We start from the raw sequence: 15810 nt of genomic DNA, 5'->3' as shown, positions 1-15810 counted from the left end.
GCACAAGTTCCCACGGGCCTCGAGCAGGTAGGTCAGCAAGAGGAGGCAGCTTTATTCAGCCCTCACGACCCGAGTCGACAATAAGCTCCGCCGAGTCGAGATGCTCATCGATGGAAAGAAGTACGCGTGTGCAACCTGCATCGCTGGTCACCGCACCAGCAAGTGCCAGCACCGCGACGGCCGCGAGCTTAAAGAGGTGAAAGCACGAGGACGCCCGACAACTCAATGCGACATATGCCGGGAGAGGCGAAGGCAAGGCGGATCAGCGCATGGGAGATGCTCGTGTGGCGGTCACAAGAGCGCCAGTCCTGGATTCTCCAGGGGTTCCGATGCAAGGATTGCCGCGTCGCCGTCAAAGAAATTTCGGACGAGCGAATACAGCACCTCGGGCTTGTCACTGTCCCTGAAATCTGCAGCAAAGAGTGCCTGCAAATGCCAGGAGCCGACTGGGTCAAGCTCTCAGGAGCCTTGTACGTGCTGCGGCGACTCTTACGTCGACCCGAGCGCAGCGGCAGACTTGCAGCGCCTCCATTTCATGCCTTTTCAGGCCCTGACTAGCAAGCGGTCTCATCCTTCACGCTCATCCTCTGCATCACCACAAGAGCATTCCGCGCTGCCGCCACTTCGAAAGATCGAACAGCAACCTCCTGCGCCCCTCGTCTCGCTACCGTCATACTCAGACTTAACAGCATCCATCGAAAAAGATCTGTTCGACATGCTACTGCGCGCAGCAGAGATGCCAAGCCTTCAGTCTTTGATGGAGAAGAGCTGCAACTGCAAGGGTGGCTGTCGATGTCGCGGGTGCCTCGCGTCAGGAAGCGCAGGCAATCCTGAAGCCCCTGTCATAGCGAGCTGCTGCTCTAGCAAGAGAACGAGGGCTACCTCTCCACCGGAAGCTAGCACTCCGCTGTATGAGACCCACCTGGCCAAGACTTCGCAGCGTCTCACTGCTGTTCCTGCGCAGCCTAGATTAGCGGAGACCAACAGCCGCTCTGAAGTTCCCGCAAGTGTGGCCGACGCCCAGCAAGAAGAGGAGGAAGATCGATGTGACACATGCGTTGCATGTGACGTAGACATGCGCTTGCCAACTGGCATTCCTGTTGTCGACGACTGGGTTGAGCGGCAACAACAGCATCATGCAGGTAACGCGCGCGTCGGCCAAGAGGAGGAGCAGAACCCCCGACTGGGCCTATCGAGCACAGCCGATGAATTTGCTTCACCAGCTCATCGCGATGGCACTACCAGTGCTGTTTCTAGCATCATGTCTGACTTGCCTCGCCCTACGAGGAGCATGGGTAGCGCTGCGACACTTGCCTTGACCTCATCGCAACCATCTCCTCAACCATCAGCATCAATGGCAGACTTCCGACCAAAGATCCCCTCAGCAGAGGCAGCAGCCACTGAAGATTTCAATGACGAATGGCCACCGTCAGTACACAGGCCCAATCCAGCATTGCACAGCGCGGTCCTGCATGGCAGCATCGTCCAGGCTTTCGGACCCGATTTAGTTGGCGACGCAAATGGCAAAGAAGGCGGAGCGGGAAACCAGGGGCCCGGGAACATTCGCGAGACAGCTGTTCATCCGCTGCATGTTGCTTGCGATGCGTGCCAGAAGGTCGTGTGTGACAAAGGAGAAGGCGTCGTCGTCGCTGTCTGATTCAGGGCTTGGCAATTGCTTGGTTGGCACCCCGCATGTGTTTACCGAGTCTTGAAGCCCGAGCGTGAAACGCTTAAATACCCGAAAATAGGTGCTAGCGAGACACCCACTGGTGAATGGCGAGTGCTGACAAGCATAGACCCTCAGAGGCAATGGCACATGTTAACTACCACATATGATAGTGACAGCTTCGAGAACCGAGCATCTCACATCGTCGGTCTGCGTCTGGCATCTCCAATCATTTAGGAAATTCGGAAAGAGGTTCCGGTGGCCGTACTGTGAGGTAATGCACAGACTTTCTCCACTTCCCCAGCCCAGCAGCTCCACCCTCCACTTGGGTAGATTTGCGATATTTTGATAGCACTGTGCCTGTCTGTAGCTATGTGGCAGCCAGGAACTAACCGCTTGAATGCTGCACCGCGCCAGAGCTGCAGTGTTCAGCAAGCCAAGACAGCGGAGCAGCGCAGTGTCTGTGTCGGACGCTCCGATTTTTTCCTTCGCTTCCTGCAGCTCTCGCTCTTTTGAATACATATGGCTTTCAACCTCTTTTCTCCGAGCCATCACTTCGACAGTGGGCGCGTGGGTTTCGCATGAACTTTCTGCTTGCAAGAGGCGGCGTCTGCTGTGCATGTGAGGAGCCAGCTTGCGGGTGCTCTCGTTTGGCGAAGCGGAGCGGTGTGGGGCGCATCCCGCCTTCCAAGTTGAAATTAAACTTCCGCCACCCAGTTCCAACGAGGAGCCAGCTCAGTTGGCACGACCTGGTACATTCATAACATCGCAGACAATCAGGTTAAACCGCTTCCTGTCTCCAACATCCAATCGATATCAATCTTCTTTTTTATCCGGATTCGTGGAGTCTGTTCCAGGGCCGAAAAAAGAAACCCAAGGACGGAAATTCTCTTCTCCCCATTTCTTGTTAGTAGGAACAGCGGCACTGCGCCGTGCAACAGGGTGCAATTCCACCTGCTCAGAGGCAATGCTAGGCGCTCCGTCCGAAGCCTGGAAGATGTATACAGAAAGTAAACAGTAATGCATCGTAGCCGACAACTTTGACTGTCTCGTCTCCCGTTCCCTCCTCAGCGATTCACACTGAGAGGAAAAGGCGTGCGTCTCGAGGTTCTTCACGAGCAACCATCAGACCGTCGTTCGTCTCATCAACAAAGTTCTTCTTTGTCACTGTCCTGGCCACCAACGATATACATCCCAGCATCCTCCAGCTCAACGTTGCTAGTCGCTTTTGTCCCTTCAGTCGCCGTCTCCTTTGTTTCCGCTTGCCTAATCCATCTGTACATCTGTTTCTCCATCATCGCACTGCAGTAATCATCCTGCGACAGCTTTCGCTGTCGCCTATCTTTCCTCGACTTCTCCTTGGCATCGCCTGCCTCTCAACACTATTCGACAACTAGAATGAGCAGCAAACCCGCCATCATCCAAGCGCCGACAGCTGCAGGGAGTAGTTTGTCGGGTGTACCACTAGGAAACATCCCGCTGGGGCAGGGATTTTACGTCCCGGCTGACCCGATTGAGCAATACCACCAGATCGACATCTTCCGGTTCATCATCCTCGCTGCTTGTGGAGCCCTAATTTGTAAGCCTTCGGTACTCGTTGCTGAAGAATATTATCTTGATTGGCGCTAACCCTCGCGTCACGTTTTCAGGGGAGCACATTGTCACGATTCACGAAGAGATTTACCGGTGGAAGCAGCTCTTTAGCGGTCGCCCCACTTGGGTCGGCACGCTAGTCTTGATATCGAGGTAAGCTACCGTCACCGCATTCGCCCTGTAACCCGCGGAGCATCCACCGTGCTCACCCTTGGCGTGAATGCCGACAGGTACTCCATATGGGGAAGTGCGATTTCTACCTTCTGGTTTTTCTTTCCCCCGGAAAATGTTGTCAACTGCCAAGCTAGTATCACCATCATCTTCGCGTTCATGGCCATCACCTACGTGAGTAGATTGCAGCGATCAGATTCGTACGAAGAGGGAGCGCAAGCGTGCATTGACCCTTCACCCTTGACGTTTAGATCTGCCTAGCAAATATCTTTATTTTGCGCCTGCGAGCGCTGTGGGGCGGTAGTGGCCCGCAATACCTCGTGCCAGTGTTGTATGCAATGATGTTTGTCGTCTCTGGGTGCTGGATTGGGTCCGTTGCCGGCTTCCACGGCCAAGCCATCCCTCCGATGCTCCAGGTGCGCCACGGGCCGGTCTGCATGCCTGCGCCGGCGCCGTATTGGAGAGTGCTCGGCTGGACGGCTGCCGCTATTTTCGACGTTGTCCTCTACGTCCTGACGCTGATCAAGGTCCAGCAGCTTCGTCATTTTGCCGCATTGCAAGACAATGCATCCATCAAAACGCTCCGCCGCTTCGTCTTCAATTCGAGTACAGCCTACTTCCTCGTCTCGTTCAGCTGCAACATCAGCTGCATCTTCATCCTCTCGTTTTACCGCAACATGATCCTGCAAAATATCCCCATTCTCGTCTCGGCCATCATGAACGCTATCATCGCCTGCAGAGTCGTATTCCACTCCGACCTGTTCTCTGACGGCAAGACCGGCTTGCTCGTTATTGACCCTTTGCGCCGCTCGATGAGCTCCAGGCGGCGGGATCGCGTCGTCGGACGGATGACGACGGCAGACATGCTGCAAGCACAGCGAGGGGTTAGAGGCGTTCCAGTCGTGGTGTACACCGGCGCCGTTGCCGTGGATGACAACCCGCCTGCATTCCGCGACTACGAGGCCAAGATATCACCACCGTCAATCGTGTCTTCGCCCGATGCTGATCAGCCCGGTGGCTTCGATCACCGTGCGCAACAGTTCGGCAGCTTGTCCCGCCCATATAGCAGCCAATCCTTTTCCTCTGGCATTCGCCGCACACTCAGCGCGAGTGGCAGTCTTCACGGCGTCCATATGCCTTTGCAACAGCAATCGAGCGGATCAGCCCAGATTGCCATCAAGCGCCAGCACTCGGCTTCCAGCTGGGTCGGCGCCGCTGTCTCTTCCAACGAGCGACAGTCGTCAGCATCGTCCTTCGAGCGGTTGTTGCAGCACACACCGCGGCAGCTGAAACGTGGGCGATCGCCTAGCGTCACGCGCACCATCACTCCCACGCCGGAGATGACGCGCGAGATCATCATCGCTGTCAGCAGCGATCATATTGGATCAGCCAGCGCAAATGGACATGCAGATACTGCTTCAGGGTCTGCTGGACACGCTGCGCCTCCGGTCTCTGGCATTCGAGCGGGCACGCCAGATAGTCAGCAGCACGGTGGCAAAAAGTATATTCCCATGGGTCAGTTCCACCAGCATGGGCGATAGACGGCGTCAGTAACTCCGCGTCGTCAAGCTCCACCACTTCTGCCTCTGCTCCGGCTCTTACAAGCATGCTCGTTTCCAGTACCATTGCTACACGCGCACCCTCCAATCACTAAATCAACTGCTTGCTTAGTCGCTCAACCAATCATGATCATTATCCGCACAAGAATCATCCTCAAGTGCAAACTACACTCATTCTCTCACTGTCGCTACTCTCGTGGGCTTATAGTCACCTGTACTATCGGACTGCGTCCCTGCCCTTGGTCGTCTCTATTGTATCTTAAGTGCACCGCAGTCATACAAATCGATACTCCAGCAGCGTCGGGAGCTACATTCACTTCTTCGCGGGCCACAGCGATTTTGGCGTTTGTAGAAGTTGTTGGGGTAAAACATGGGCCCCTGCCCTCCGCATTCTAAGCTTTGCACAGATTCCCAAGAACGTGTGTGGAGGGCCGACACCAGAGATGTCGTACGCTTCTGCATGTCGATTTCATGCAACATTCTGCCAAGGGCCTATCGTTCCTACGCGAAGGGGTAGGCTGCTAGCATGCCAAGCAGCAGAGTCAGGACAACTCCTCCAGCGAAAACAAGCGCCAAAGTGAAGGGCTCATTATTGACTCTGCATGGAGCTCCTAGTCCTCCCTCCTGCCAATAGGTTCTCAAAATGACCCTAGCCTACGCAGGACACCTTAGATTGAAGAAGCCGCTCCAGACACGAGCAGCACAGAAGACTTGTCACTTCCAGACGTTGGAGCTGGCGTCTACCGACGAGCAGCATAATGCCTAGCGGACGCAAAAGTTATGCAGTTTGCCAACGCATCGGCGATGGTCAGCTTCCTCTACAGTCCCGCTGTTCTAGACACTGGTGGATCCTCTACCAATGCCTGGGGCGGAGATGTCGATGTGGAAGAGTATGGGTTCTTCAGGCCAACACGAGTGATCCAGAGGAGAGTCTAGCAAGGAGTAGATGGAGCGGAACCGAAGTCGACAACGGACACACATACACACACACGTCGTCTCTTCGTCTTCGCTGCTGCGTGTGCTGCTGCCTATACGAACGCGCAAGCCAACCCAACAATCGGAGCACACCCCACTATGCATACTTCTTGTGATGACGACGGCAGGCCATCTCGTTGACTGGCTACGTATCCATACTCGGCTTTGATCGCGAGGTCTACACAGGTCAGAACAAGCCTCAAAAAATATAGCCCTGCCAGCTCGCGCAGCCGCCATGCAGACTGTCCTAGCACCACCGTCCGCGCCAGGCGGCATGTCCTACTCTGCGTCAGCAGCTGGTCCCGTCGGCCGCCAGTTCAATCCATACACCTCCAACGGTGAGCCTTTTGTCGCCCTTCTTGTGGGGAATCAACCGGCTAGAAAGACGGCGTTCTGATCGTCCTGGATTTGCCTTTCCCTCCCCTCTCCCGTACTCAGGTGGCTCGATCATGGCTGTTGCGGGCAAAGACTTCTGCGTCATTGCCGGCGACACGAGGCAAAGCGAGGGGTACAACATTCAGACGCGGTACAAGCCCAAAGTGTTCAGGCTGTGAGCGAGAAAGGCATGGAGGATGTTTTGGGCTGCCCTGGACCAACGGCGCTGATTGGTTTTGCTTCACACCCTTGTCATCCTCCAGAAATGATCGTGCGACGCTTGCAACGAACGGCTTCTCCGCTGACGCCGAGGCGCTCGTGGCACGCATCAAGTCGCGGCTGGAGCTGTACCGACATGCGCATGGGCGGTCCATGCCTCTGCACAGCATTGCACGCATGCTTTGCACCATCCTCTACTCGAAGCGCTTCTTCCCCTACTATGTCTACAACATCCTCGGCGGTCTCGACGAGGAGGGGAAAGGCGCCGTGTACAGCTTTGACCCGGTCGGAAGCTACGAAAGAGAGTTCTGCCGAGCGGCAGGCGCCGCGCAGAGTCTTCTGCAGCCTTTCTTGGACAATCAGGTACGCCGTTCACACATCCTTTGCAAAGTATACCCCCTCGCTTGCTGGTTGTGGCGCTAACCAGGCCACGTAATACCTACGTTGCTCTCTTGCTCAGATCATGTTCCGCAACCAGGTGTCAACCGCAGATCACAAGGTGCCGACGCCAGGGACGATGGGGCTGCCGGAGGTGCTGCGCATCGTGACAGACAGCTTCACAAGCGCGACGGAGCGGCACATCGAAGTCGGTGACGGCCTCGAGATGTACGTCGTACGATTGCCACCGCAAACAGCCTCAGCGTCAGCACGCGGTGACGATTGCACGATGGAAGGCGGAGCCGTGGCAGGCGCAGCTGCGATCGACCTCAGTGCCCAGCCTTATGGGGCGGTCGAGGCGCTCGGCGGCGAGGATGAACAGCAGAGCAAGACGACGATGGTCATCAGACGGGAGCTGAAGAAGGATTGATCCCAAGTAGTTCCATTTGTAATGAGAGTAGGATGAATCGTCAAGAGCAGAAGCACCATTGATGCTGTGAATGAGTGACGCACTCTGATACATTCGAAGGGCGACCATCACGATCCTCCTTCCTTTGTGCCCTCGGCATCTGCATATCCTCGCGCAATGCCCGCCCGACCCTCCTCCAAAGCAGCGGGGGGGTCCAGACCGATGCGTCGCTCAAGACCCTTCCAGGCACGTCCTTCGAGGTGTGCAGGCGAGGCACTATCCAGCACACGCGTCAGCGTGCCGTCCGCCTGCCGCAGCGCGATCGTCCGACTGTCGATGCCGCCGCTGGCCAGTGCGTCGTCCGCTCCGATGGCTTTGGCGTTCCCTCTGTCTTGGCGCAGTGCCTGGTTTGACCGGTAGGTTTGGCGCGAGACGAAGGAGCCGGTCACGAGTGAGAAATGCGGGCGTCGTTGGTACGAATCGTCATCGTCCCCATCATCGCCCCAATCACCTGCCGCTTTCTCGGCTGGATGCCCCTGTGACGGTCCCTCGCCTGCCTCTTTCCCATTCACAGGCATCGTGTCTGGTCCGTTGACAGATTCGTTGTCTTGTTCGCTCCGCAGGCTCAATCTGCCCAGATCGAGCTCGTACCCATCCGTCCAGCCTCCGCTCGAACTGTCCCCCTCCTCGAGACTCCTGAGCGCGACGACCATCTCAAAAGGCGTGATGACCGGCTTGAAGTAGTCCTTTCCCGCATGGCTGCCACCACCGGTGCCGTGCAGCGCGAGCGAGTTCTCGGGGCACGCGACGAGCACGAAGATGTCAATCTCCTGGAAGTTCGCCAGTTTGGCCGGGTTCAGTTTGCCCACAGAGATTGTGTACACTTTGCGCCTGCTCCCTTTGCCTGTGAGCAGCTTACGCAGGCTCTTGAGCAAGGGAAGGTAAGATACCACACCGAGCGTACCGACGAGCAAGCCGACGACAGATGCGTCTTTTGCTTTTTGCACCAGCGCGTAGCGCCGCATGAGCAGCCGATTCGTGGCGCGCCCATCCTCTATCCGCGCCGTCGCCGAATGAGCCCGTGGGTCGTATGTGATGAACAGGCGCGGGAAGCGAGTGGAGGGTGGGTGAGAGAGCAGCAGATTGATGAGGGAAAGAGATTCAGCGCTACCGATGTAGATGATGTCGCATTCGGCAACCGTCAGCTCCGATGGTAGCGACAGATATCGCGCGCTTCCTGGCGAGGCATTGCATGTTGACAAGTTCGGCGCATACCCAGTGGAGCCGCAACCACAAGTGGTCGGAACCTCTGAGGAAGAGGAAGTCCATCCCTCTTCTTTGGGAGTACATGCACACGGACCGCTAGGCGCAAGCTTGCCTCCCTCCCCGGGAAGTCGCTCAGTGGTGACTTGCCCCTCCTGGTCCTTATCTCTCGACAGCTTGGCCTCGAAGTTGTCCCGAGTATCGATTGTCTCCACGTATACTCGCACTTCCTCGTACTTCTCACCACCCATCCTTAATCGGCTCTTGAATTCACTTCGAAGGGCGGCCGCGATATGTCCGGCTTTGTGCGCGTAGCCGACTTCGTAGAGCAGGGCAACGTTTCGCGCTTTGCCTTTGCCCTTCCTTGTTGCACTCGACTGCTCCGCCTCGGCCTCTACTTCATCGTCCCAAGCAGACTGAAGCTTTTCGGACAAGCTTAACGCAGCTTGATCGACGTTGATTGAGAGCTTGCTGAAGACGTACAGAGTTGGTAGCCGCGCAGTCAGGGACAGACATGCATGCCCGTAATGTACGACCAAGTCTGCAGAGACGTGGGCAGATGCCACTTCGTCGACACAGCAGCTACCGGCAACATTGAGGCAAAACGTTAGCGTGTATCGACATTGCCAGGGTCAACACAAAGGTACCACCAACACTCACTTGCCGTAGCTTGTATCGGCGAGAATGTAGAGCTCGGGCTCCTCTGCTGGTTCATTTCCACCGCTTCCATCTATAGCTTGACCTTGCAGCAACTCCCGCAGTGCCTTTTTCAAGGCCCAGTATATCGGAACGGAGTCACAGAGCAGCTCGTCTGGGAATTGCAGTGCGATGCTCTTGAAGCGCCGAAGATGGACCCTCCGCTTCGCGTCGCCCTGAGGATCAAAGCCGAGGATTTTGAGCGCGGTGGAACGAATGTCGTACAGCTCCTCGATGCTCATGCCGGAATTTTGAGACGTGGAAGCGAGCAAGCTTTCGTCCAGCTCGACCTCATGGGTTATGATGTCCGAATCGGCGTGCGAGAAGGCTGATACTACCGGAGCGGTCGTAGCGCCATTTACGCCACGTGACGATGAGCTCGCAGCTGCAGCAGTCTCCGCCGCGGCGGCTGCCGAAAGCGAATCACTCATTGTCCCGCGAAGATTTGATTCTTGGGCTCCAAGCTGCTTTCTTCAATGTTTGTCCTTTGCGCGATGGGCTCGTCAAGACCTGGGTCCTGGATCTGCAGCGTCCGTCGCCAAGGTTCAACTGATACTTCGTTGCAGAGGCACCAAAATGTCGCTCAAACACCCCACATCTTCCCACATGGATCCCGAATCCCGAGTCCCGACCCGCCATTCGCTCACGTGTTGGTTAGAGCCAATCCCTCCCCACGTGCTCCGTATTGCAACGCAAGCAACGCGCTGACTGATTGACGCTTAACTGGGGCCAGCCACCCTTAACCAACTCCCAGAGAGAGCAGCACTTTGGCTTTTGCGCATGGCCAGCTGTGCATGGCAAGACGCAGTCCGTCCTGAACTGAATTCTGGACTGCTTCCAACCCTCCGAGAGAAATAGAGAGAGCAGCGGGAGGAAGACACAACCAAGTCTTTCGCTGCTTACTGGACGTGGGGCTCGGCGCAGCATGGCTTCGAGCGACGCAGGGCTATCGCGGCAGCATCGAGACAGCCCGACAGCAGCAGCTGCTGCCGCCGGTGAGCGTGTTGTGCCGGGTCAATCCAACAGTAGCACCTCGTCAACAGGACTGCGTGCCGTTCAGCCTCAGCCGCAGCGACGTCCACGTCCTCGCATCGCAGGTCAAGGAGGTGGTTCGACCATCTTGGTTAACTCGCGGCAGCGTGGCAATCCCGTGTTGAAAGGGATCAAGAATGTCGGATGGGAATTTGCCGACATTGTGCCAGACTACCAGGTCGGAGTCACGAGCGGTGTCCTGTTCCTTAGTCTACGCTATCATCGCTTGCATCCCGAATACATCCATCAACGCATCTCCACACTCGGAACCATGTTCTCCTTGCGCATTCTGCTTGTGCAGTGTGACGTGAATGACCATCAGCCGGCCATCAAGGAGCTCACCAAGATTGCGCTGATCAACAATCTCACCATGATGTTGGCTTGGACACCTGAGGATGTTGGGCGGTACATCGAGACGTATAAGGCGTTTGAGCACAAGCCTCCAGACATCATCAAAGAGCGCGTGGGCGACGATTATCTCTCCCAACTCAATAGCGTCCTCACCAGCGTGCGTGGTGTCAACAAGACGGATGTCATGACCCTCACGAGCAACGTTGGATCCTTGAAGCGCATTGCGCAGACGGACACCGACGAGCTGAACAACCTCCCGGGATTTGGCGATATTAAGGTCAAACGGCTACGAGAGGCATTCAGCCAGCCCTTCCGCGTCGGAGAGGGACGCACGATGAGGCAACGAAAAGCGCAGGAGGCGCTCGAGGCAGCTGAAAGAGGCGAGGAGCTGCCCGGTATGAGCTATCGCTCGCTGAGTCGTGCGCCTGCTCGCATGAGCGCCTTGCCGCGCGAAGAAGAAGAAGATACCCTAGAACTATTCCACGCTGCAGCAGACGATGTTTTGCAGCCCACAGCAGCGGCTTCTAAGGTCGCTCTAACGAGCACAGTGCGTGTTGGCTCGTCGTCAGGGGCCGTAACAGCCGCTAAAGGGGCTGTGGGGTCAATCGCGAATGACACGAGTTCGAGTACAGGAGCGAGCAACGCTGCTTTACGCGCAGCTGCTGCATTCCGTGATGTCGACTTTAGCCCATCCAAAGGCAAAGGAAAGGCAGCGTTTGCATGGGAAGATTCGCAGCGGGGCACGGTGCGAGCTGGTGGCCCAGAATTTCTCGCTGCGTCAGCTACGGCTGTCACAGCGGGTAATCAGCAGTGCGAGATCTCCACCCGCCGACAAACGGCGCACGCCATGCTCGCGCATCAAGTAGCGAGCCGTACAGCAGCAGGCGGAGGTGGTACAGGTACGGACACCATGGCTCTGTCAGACGACGCGACACTGTGGAGCGAGATGCAGCTCGACGATGGTGACGGTGATGAAGACGCTGCTCGCGAGCTGGCGCTGGAGGACTTTGAGAACCTCACAGAGGAAGATCAGCTGAAGATGGCGTTGGCTATGAGTACCGGCTCATAGCGCGCATGGTCTGGTGGAGCACTTGCTATGTATGCTGCCGATTGAAGAGCTAGGCTCATGGTATGCACGTCATCTTAGCAATGCAAGGAAGTTGCCTGCTGGCGGAGCGGACCCAATAGCAACAGCGTAAGTGCAAGGCGTTAGTACGGAACCTCTGGTGTTGCAACATATAATACAGATGCGGGAGCGTTTGGATGGGATATGCTGAATATGGACGAGGTTAAGGGAGGGCTCAATGCGCAGGATACGGGGCGGAAGGCGAACAAGTAGAGCATGCGGGCCCTGCTCATTTGGAAAGCAAAAGCACGCCATTCACACAGCCGTCGTTCTCCGGGTTATTAGTGATCTGTGCATATTTCTGAGGAAAAGGAGTATGGCTGTCAGCTCTGGATGCATGACCCATGGCATTGGTCGGATGCAGCGCTTTCACTCACACCCCAGACGACTTTCCCGCCGGTCGTGACCATCCCAAGCTCCGAGACGTTGACCTCGATGATGGTCCCTTTCGTCAGGACGCCAAGCTGCGTGTACATGGGCGATTGCGGATTCTTCTTAACGCCGATGATGGGCAACTGGAACGTCGCTTTCAGATCGGGATGTGTGACGTGCGCCTTTTTGAATCGCAGACCCATTGGGCGGACGAAACGCTCGAGCTTCGGAGGCTTGCGTGTGAACCCTTCCCCAACGAAAGTAGCTTTGGTCACCATGCGCTTCCACGCCTTGCCTTTGCGCTTGCCAGTCTTCATCACCTTGAAGGCCTCGTCCTCGGCAATACCGCGCACTTGTGGAAGCGGCACTGCGAATCTCGCTGCCTTGTCCTTTCGTCGCTCCTTAACGGCGCTGGACAGCGCCTTGGCGTCCTTCTGATTCTCGCGGTCCAGCAGGTATGTAGGCAGAGCGGTGTTGGGATCCTCAGGGGCGGTGGATTGCTTGACATCGCGCTCCTCGTGCGCCTTGAGCGTCTTCTTCATCTGAATCTTCTCCGCTCTCCGCTTCTTATTCAGCATCTTGGCCTTCAGGCCGATTGTCTTCTTAGCAACCGCAGAGGCTTTGTGCACCGAGCGCGCCTCGCGTTTGCGCCTAAACACGAATGATTCAATATGTATTAGAGGTCCATCATCGAAACGATGCATGAATGCTCGCACAGGACTGGCCAGATTGGGGCGTAACCCCCGATTGGCGCCGCCGAGCCTGCAGGGGCGCAGGCCAAGTGGAAGACTCACATCCGCTCCTCATGGTCCATCCGCCGACCATGGCGCCTAATGTGCTCTTCAATGTATTCGTTCTAGGAAAAGTCAAGAAGATGCAGGGGGGAGAGGATTGGTGTCAGTTCATCAGATCTGGGCTCTGGTACCACTCATAGCCACAGCTCGACGGGAGCAGCAATTGTCAGGCCCTGAGATGGAGGCGAACAGAACTCACCTGCGGCATGGTGTATCAACGTTGATGCGTCAGTCTATGTGTTTTTATCCGAGCTGTAAGATGCAGTAGTCACGAAAAGGTCTGACCCATGGACCAGATGTTGGATGTAAAGGACAAGCATCTTCAGTGGGATGAACATCATCCTGCACAGATAAATCAACCTTGCACCTCCGCCTTGTGGATGCCGAGCAAAAATTTGGGTCTGTGAGCTGAGGGCAGGTTCTACCACACACTCATCTGGTGCCTTCCCGCTCCCCCAGCACTCGACGTCAGGCATTGTTTCGGTGCAACACGCACGTTGCGGGAGAATCCAGCAAAAGAGAGGTCCGACACGAGGGAGGATGTCGAAGACCAGCTTGATGGCGTTCACTACTTCGGCTATTGGCAGCATCCTCAGGTAGCCAGTGAGTGCTGCACACACTCAAAGGCAGTCGTAAGAACTACAAAGTGAATCGCACAACGAAAAAGTGCAGGCTTATTAAAGTCTCGCGATACGTTTGCCTTTTCCTCTGTTTGCCAAGGACACCCGCCCGCCATGCCATCCATTCGGACAACGCGGACCAAACCACCGCCAGAGGGCTTCGAGGACATAGAGGACATCCTCGAGGACTATGCTCGCAAGATGCGAGACGCAGAGAACGAGACGCATGAAGGAAAACGGAAAGCTGAGTCGGTTTGGCCGATCATGCGAATCTCGCATGCTCGATCGAGGTACATCTACGACCTTTACTACAAGCGAGAAGCGATCAGCAGGGAGCTGTACGATTGGTTGCTGAAGGAGAAATATGCGGATGCAAAGTGAGTAAAACGTTCGGTATGTCGCAAATTTCTCGCAAGTTCCGTCGCCTGTGGTTCTGACAATTATTTGTTTCTGTTCAGCTTGATCGCCAAATGGAAGCGACCCGGTTACGAGAAGTTGTGCTGTGTACGATGCATCCAGTCTCGAGATATGAATTATCAGGGGTCAACATGTATCTGTCGTGTGCCGAAAGCAGCGCTCAAAAAGGGAACGGTCGTAGAGTGTCAACACTGTGGTAAGTGAACATGGTCTTCGTGCTCTGAGTGCCGATCAAGCCTGGTCTGACGCCAATGGCCCTTGCCCTTGCGAAATGTAAAGGTTGCAGAGGTTGCGCAGCACAAGATTGAGACCCCGCAAGCTCGAGTCCAAGACGAAACTTGTATATCAGCACCAGCATGTGTATTTGTACGAGGCAAGTAACTTGCACGACTATTTACAACTACGACATGTCACACATCAGTGCTATAGACGTCCAAGCACTCAGGACGAGACGCCTTTGTGGAGGGCTCCATCCATTTTGAGGTTCGCGCAAGGCTACGCGTCGAAAAAGCAGCAGCATCAGCCGAGTCCCGAAACTTGGAAAACCTGTCTGACATGGTCCTGCTTGCTCACAGTAAATGCGCTGACCGAGCCAACGAGAAAGACGATGACATTGGCCACCTCCCGCTTTCCCGTGCGACCGGTTGGATTCAAATTCAGAAATTTCTTGTAAAACTCTGGCTGGGTTTGCTCTAGTTTATCCCATACTCTACCCCGTAACATGGGGTTACCTGGACTGACGGTGTTGTTGCACGCAAGCAACGCGGCCTCGGCTACGCACAACAGTATATCGAAAGAAGATCAGTCAGAACGCGCACACTCCAGCGTATACGGGACCCTTCCGATACACGTAGAGAGACTGGGAATAAAATACTCTCCTTCGCCTTGTTTATGGCCATTCCTTGAAAATTGTGTGTCAATGCGGTTTCATCGCACCGTACTGGCCAAAAGTGAACGCATCACCCTCGTGTTCGCTGATCCTGTTAACGGTGACGACTCTACCGCCACCTGGTACATTGGACTGCTTGAGGTGCGGTACGTAAAGCTCGTTTAGGCCTACGCTGGAATGGAAGTCTGCAGGGCCAGAAGGCGAATTAGTGGAAGCGGAAGGGATGTGGGTAGTCCAACGAAACCAGACGAGCTCACCGACTGCGTAGGTTAGGGCATCGTCGGTCACCGCAAGTGCAGTTATTTGAATTCAGAGCAAAGGAAAGAGATGGGGTTCTCAAGACACATCGCTGACGTTCTCGCGGGCAATGAGCAAATTGCATATCATTGGGGATGGCCACATCAAGACCATCGAAGCTCTTCACAGCCGCCTCGACCCGCTCCTTAAGTTGCGTGGCGTTGCCTCCGTCGACCGCTGTACCAACGGTGCGGCTTCCATCCGAGCAAAGCGATTCATACTGCTTCGGATCAGGAATGGTGCGGATGCAGTAGGCGACATTGGTGGCTTCACGCCAGAAGACATGCACGAATGCGCTGCCAATGCCTGTCATGCCGCCTGCGTTCCTCGGATAAGGTGTGACGGACGAGCCCAGTGCCAGACAAGAATGAGCGTCCTGACTCGCTATGCAAGGACCATTGGGGGTTTCAAGGGAAGGCTCGCCGGTCACCAGGGCAGGCAGGCCTTGGAAATGGAGTTGCGTTGCTGCATACTTAAGCTTGTTGAGTGTTTGGAGAGAGAGGCAAGGGGCGACAAGCAAGTCTCTCGAATCTGTCTTCTGTAGCATCAGTGAGCGCCAGCCGTAGCAGGAAGAGAGCGGTCATTGGAATTCAAAGACCTGGCGCCAT

General features: G+C 55.8%; 9 protein-coding genes across 9 annotated transcripts; 5 read left to right on the top strand and 4 right to left on the bottom strand.

Moving 5' to 3' along the window:
• Window positions 1–100: 100 nt before the first annotated feature.
• K437DRAFT_225645 (copper-fist-domain-containing protein) lies at window positions 101–286 on the top strand (the record flags this gene model as incomplete). The annotated part of the gene is made up of 1 exon (XM_013386923.1): window positions 101–286. A coding segment is annotated over one exon (186 nt), but the record flags the coding sequence as incomplete, so codon positions are not given.
• A 1452-nt stretch (window positions 287–1738) lies between these two features.
• K437DRAFT_152416 (uncharacterized protein) lies at window positions 1739–2385 on the bottom strand. Its single transcript, XM_013386922.1, has one exon. It carries the CDS (start codon window positions 2285–2287, stop codon window positions 1820–1822), a length of 468 nt encoding a protein of 155 aa, XP_013242376.1. The 5' UTR covers window positions 2288–2385; the 3' UTR covers window positions 1739–1819.
• A 334-nt stretch (window positions 2386–2719) lies between these two features.
• On the top strand, window positions 2720–5105 carry K437DRAFT_152418 (uncharacterized protein). Its single transcript, XM_013386921.1, has 4 exons — window positions 2720–3245; window positions 3316–3412; window positions 3490–3604; window positions 3682–5105. The coding sequence occupies exons 1-4, from the start codon at window positions 3065–3067 to the stop codon at window positions 4969–4971; spliced, it is 1683 nt and encodes a 560-aa protein (XP_013242375.1). The 5' UTR covers window positions 2720–3064; the 3' UTR covers window positions 4972–5105.
• A 940-nt stretch (window positions 5106–6045) lies between these two features.
• Window positions 6046–7429, top strand: K437DRAFT_257482 (putative PRE7-20S proteasome subunit). The gene is made up of 4 exons (XM_013386920.1): window positions 6046–6302; window positions 6403–6514; window positions 6603–6921; window positions 7019–7429. The coding sequence occupies exons 1-4, from the start codon at window positions 6200–6202 to the stop codon at window positions 7364–7366; spliced, it is 882 nt and encodes a 293-aa protein (XP_013242374.1). The 5' UTR covers window positions 6046–6199; the 3' UTR covers window positions 7367–7429.
• Window positions 7430–7503: 74 nt separating this feature from the next.
• K437DRAFT_237186 (diphthamide biosynthesis protein) lies at window positions 7504–9636 on the bottom strand (the record flags this gene model as incomplete). Its single annotated transcript, XM_013386919.1, has 5 exons — window positions 9269–9636; window positions 9007–9190; window positions 8883–8967; window positions 7942–8654; window positions 7504–7866 (listed from the first exon to the last, which is right to left on the bottom strand). Coding segments are annotated over exons 1-5 (1623 nt in total), but the record flags the coding sequence as incomplete, so codon positions are not given.
• A 445-nt stretch (window positions 9637–10081) lies between these two features.
• On the top strand, window positions 10082–12101 carry K437DRAFT_257481 (uncharacterized protein). The gene has a single exon (XM_013386918.1). The coding sequence runs from the start codon at window positions 10230–10232 to the stop codon at window positions 11754–11756; it is 1527 nt and encodes a 508-aa protein (XP_013242372.1). The 5' UTR covers window positions 10082–10229; the 3' UTR covers window positions 11757–12101.
• K437DRAFT_257480 (ribosomal protein S8e) lies at window positions 11892–13276 on the bottom strand. Its single transcript, XM_013386917.1, has 4 exons — window positions 13179–13276; window positions 12980–13041; window positions 12191–12836; window positions 11892–12114 (listed from the first exon to the last, which is right to left on the bottom strand). The coding sequence occupies exons 1-4, from the start codon at window positions 13185–13187 to the stop codon at window positions 12043–12045; spliced, it is 789 nt and encodes a 262-aa protein (XP_013242371.1). The 5' UTR covers window positions 13188–13276; the 3' UTR covers window positions 11892–12042.
• Window positions 13277–13713: 437 nt separating this feature from the next.
• On the top strand, window positions 13714–14324 carry K437DRAFT_225634 (bud site selection-related protein; the record flags this gene model as incomplete). Its single annotated transcript, XM_013386916.1, has 3 exons — window positions 13714–13976; window positions 14058–14212; window positions 14296–14324. The coding sequence occupies 3 exons, from the start codon at window positions 13714–13716 to the stop codon at window positions 14322–14324; spliced, it is 447 nt and encodes a 148-aa protein (XP_013242370.1).
• A 133-nt stretch (window positions 14325–14457) lies between these two features.
• K437DRAFT_269118 (uncharacterized protein) lies at window positions 14458–15515 on the bottom strand (the record flags this gene model as incomplete). Its single annotated transcript, XM_013386915.1, has 4 exons — window positions 14458–14511; window positions 14590–14789; window positions 14953–15165; window positions 15260–15515. 4 exons carry the CDS (start codon window positions 15513–15515, stop codon window positions 14458–14460), a joined length of 723 nt encoding a protein of 240 aa, XP_013242369.1.
• Window positions 15516–15810: the final 295 nt, after the last annotated feature.

Source organism: Tilletiaria anomala, assembly GCF_000711695.1.
Source record: "Tilletiaria anomala UBC 951 chromosome Unknown K437scaffold_61, whole genome shotgun sequence".
Lineage (NCBI taxonomy): Eukaryota > Fungi > Basidiomycota > Exobasidiomycetes > Georgefischeriales > Tilletiariaceae > Tilletiaria > Tilletiaria anomala.
Note: the sequence above shows the minus strand (reverse complement) of the source record. Positions and strands in the feature narration are given on the sequence as shown.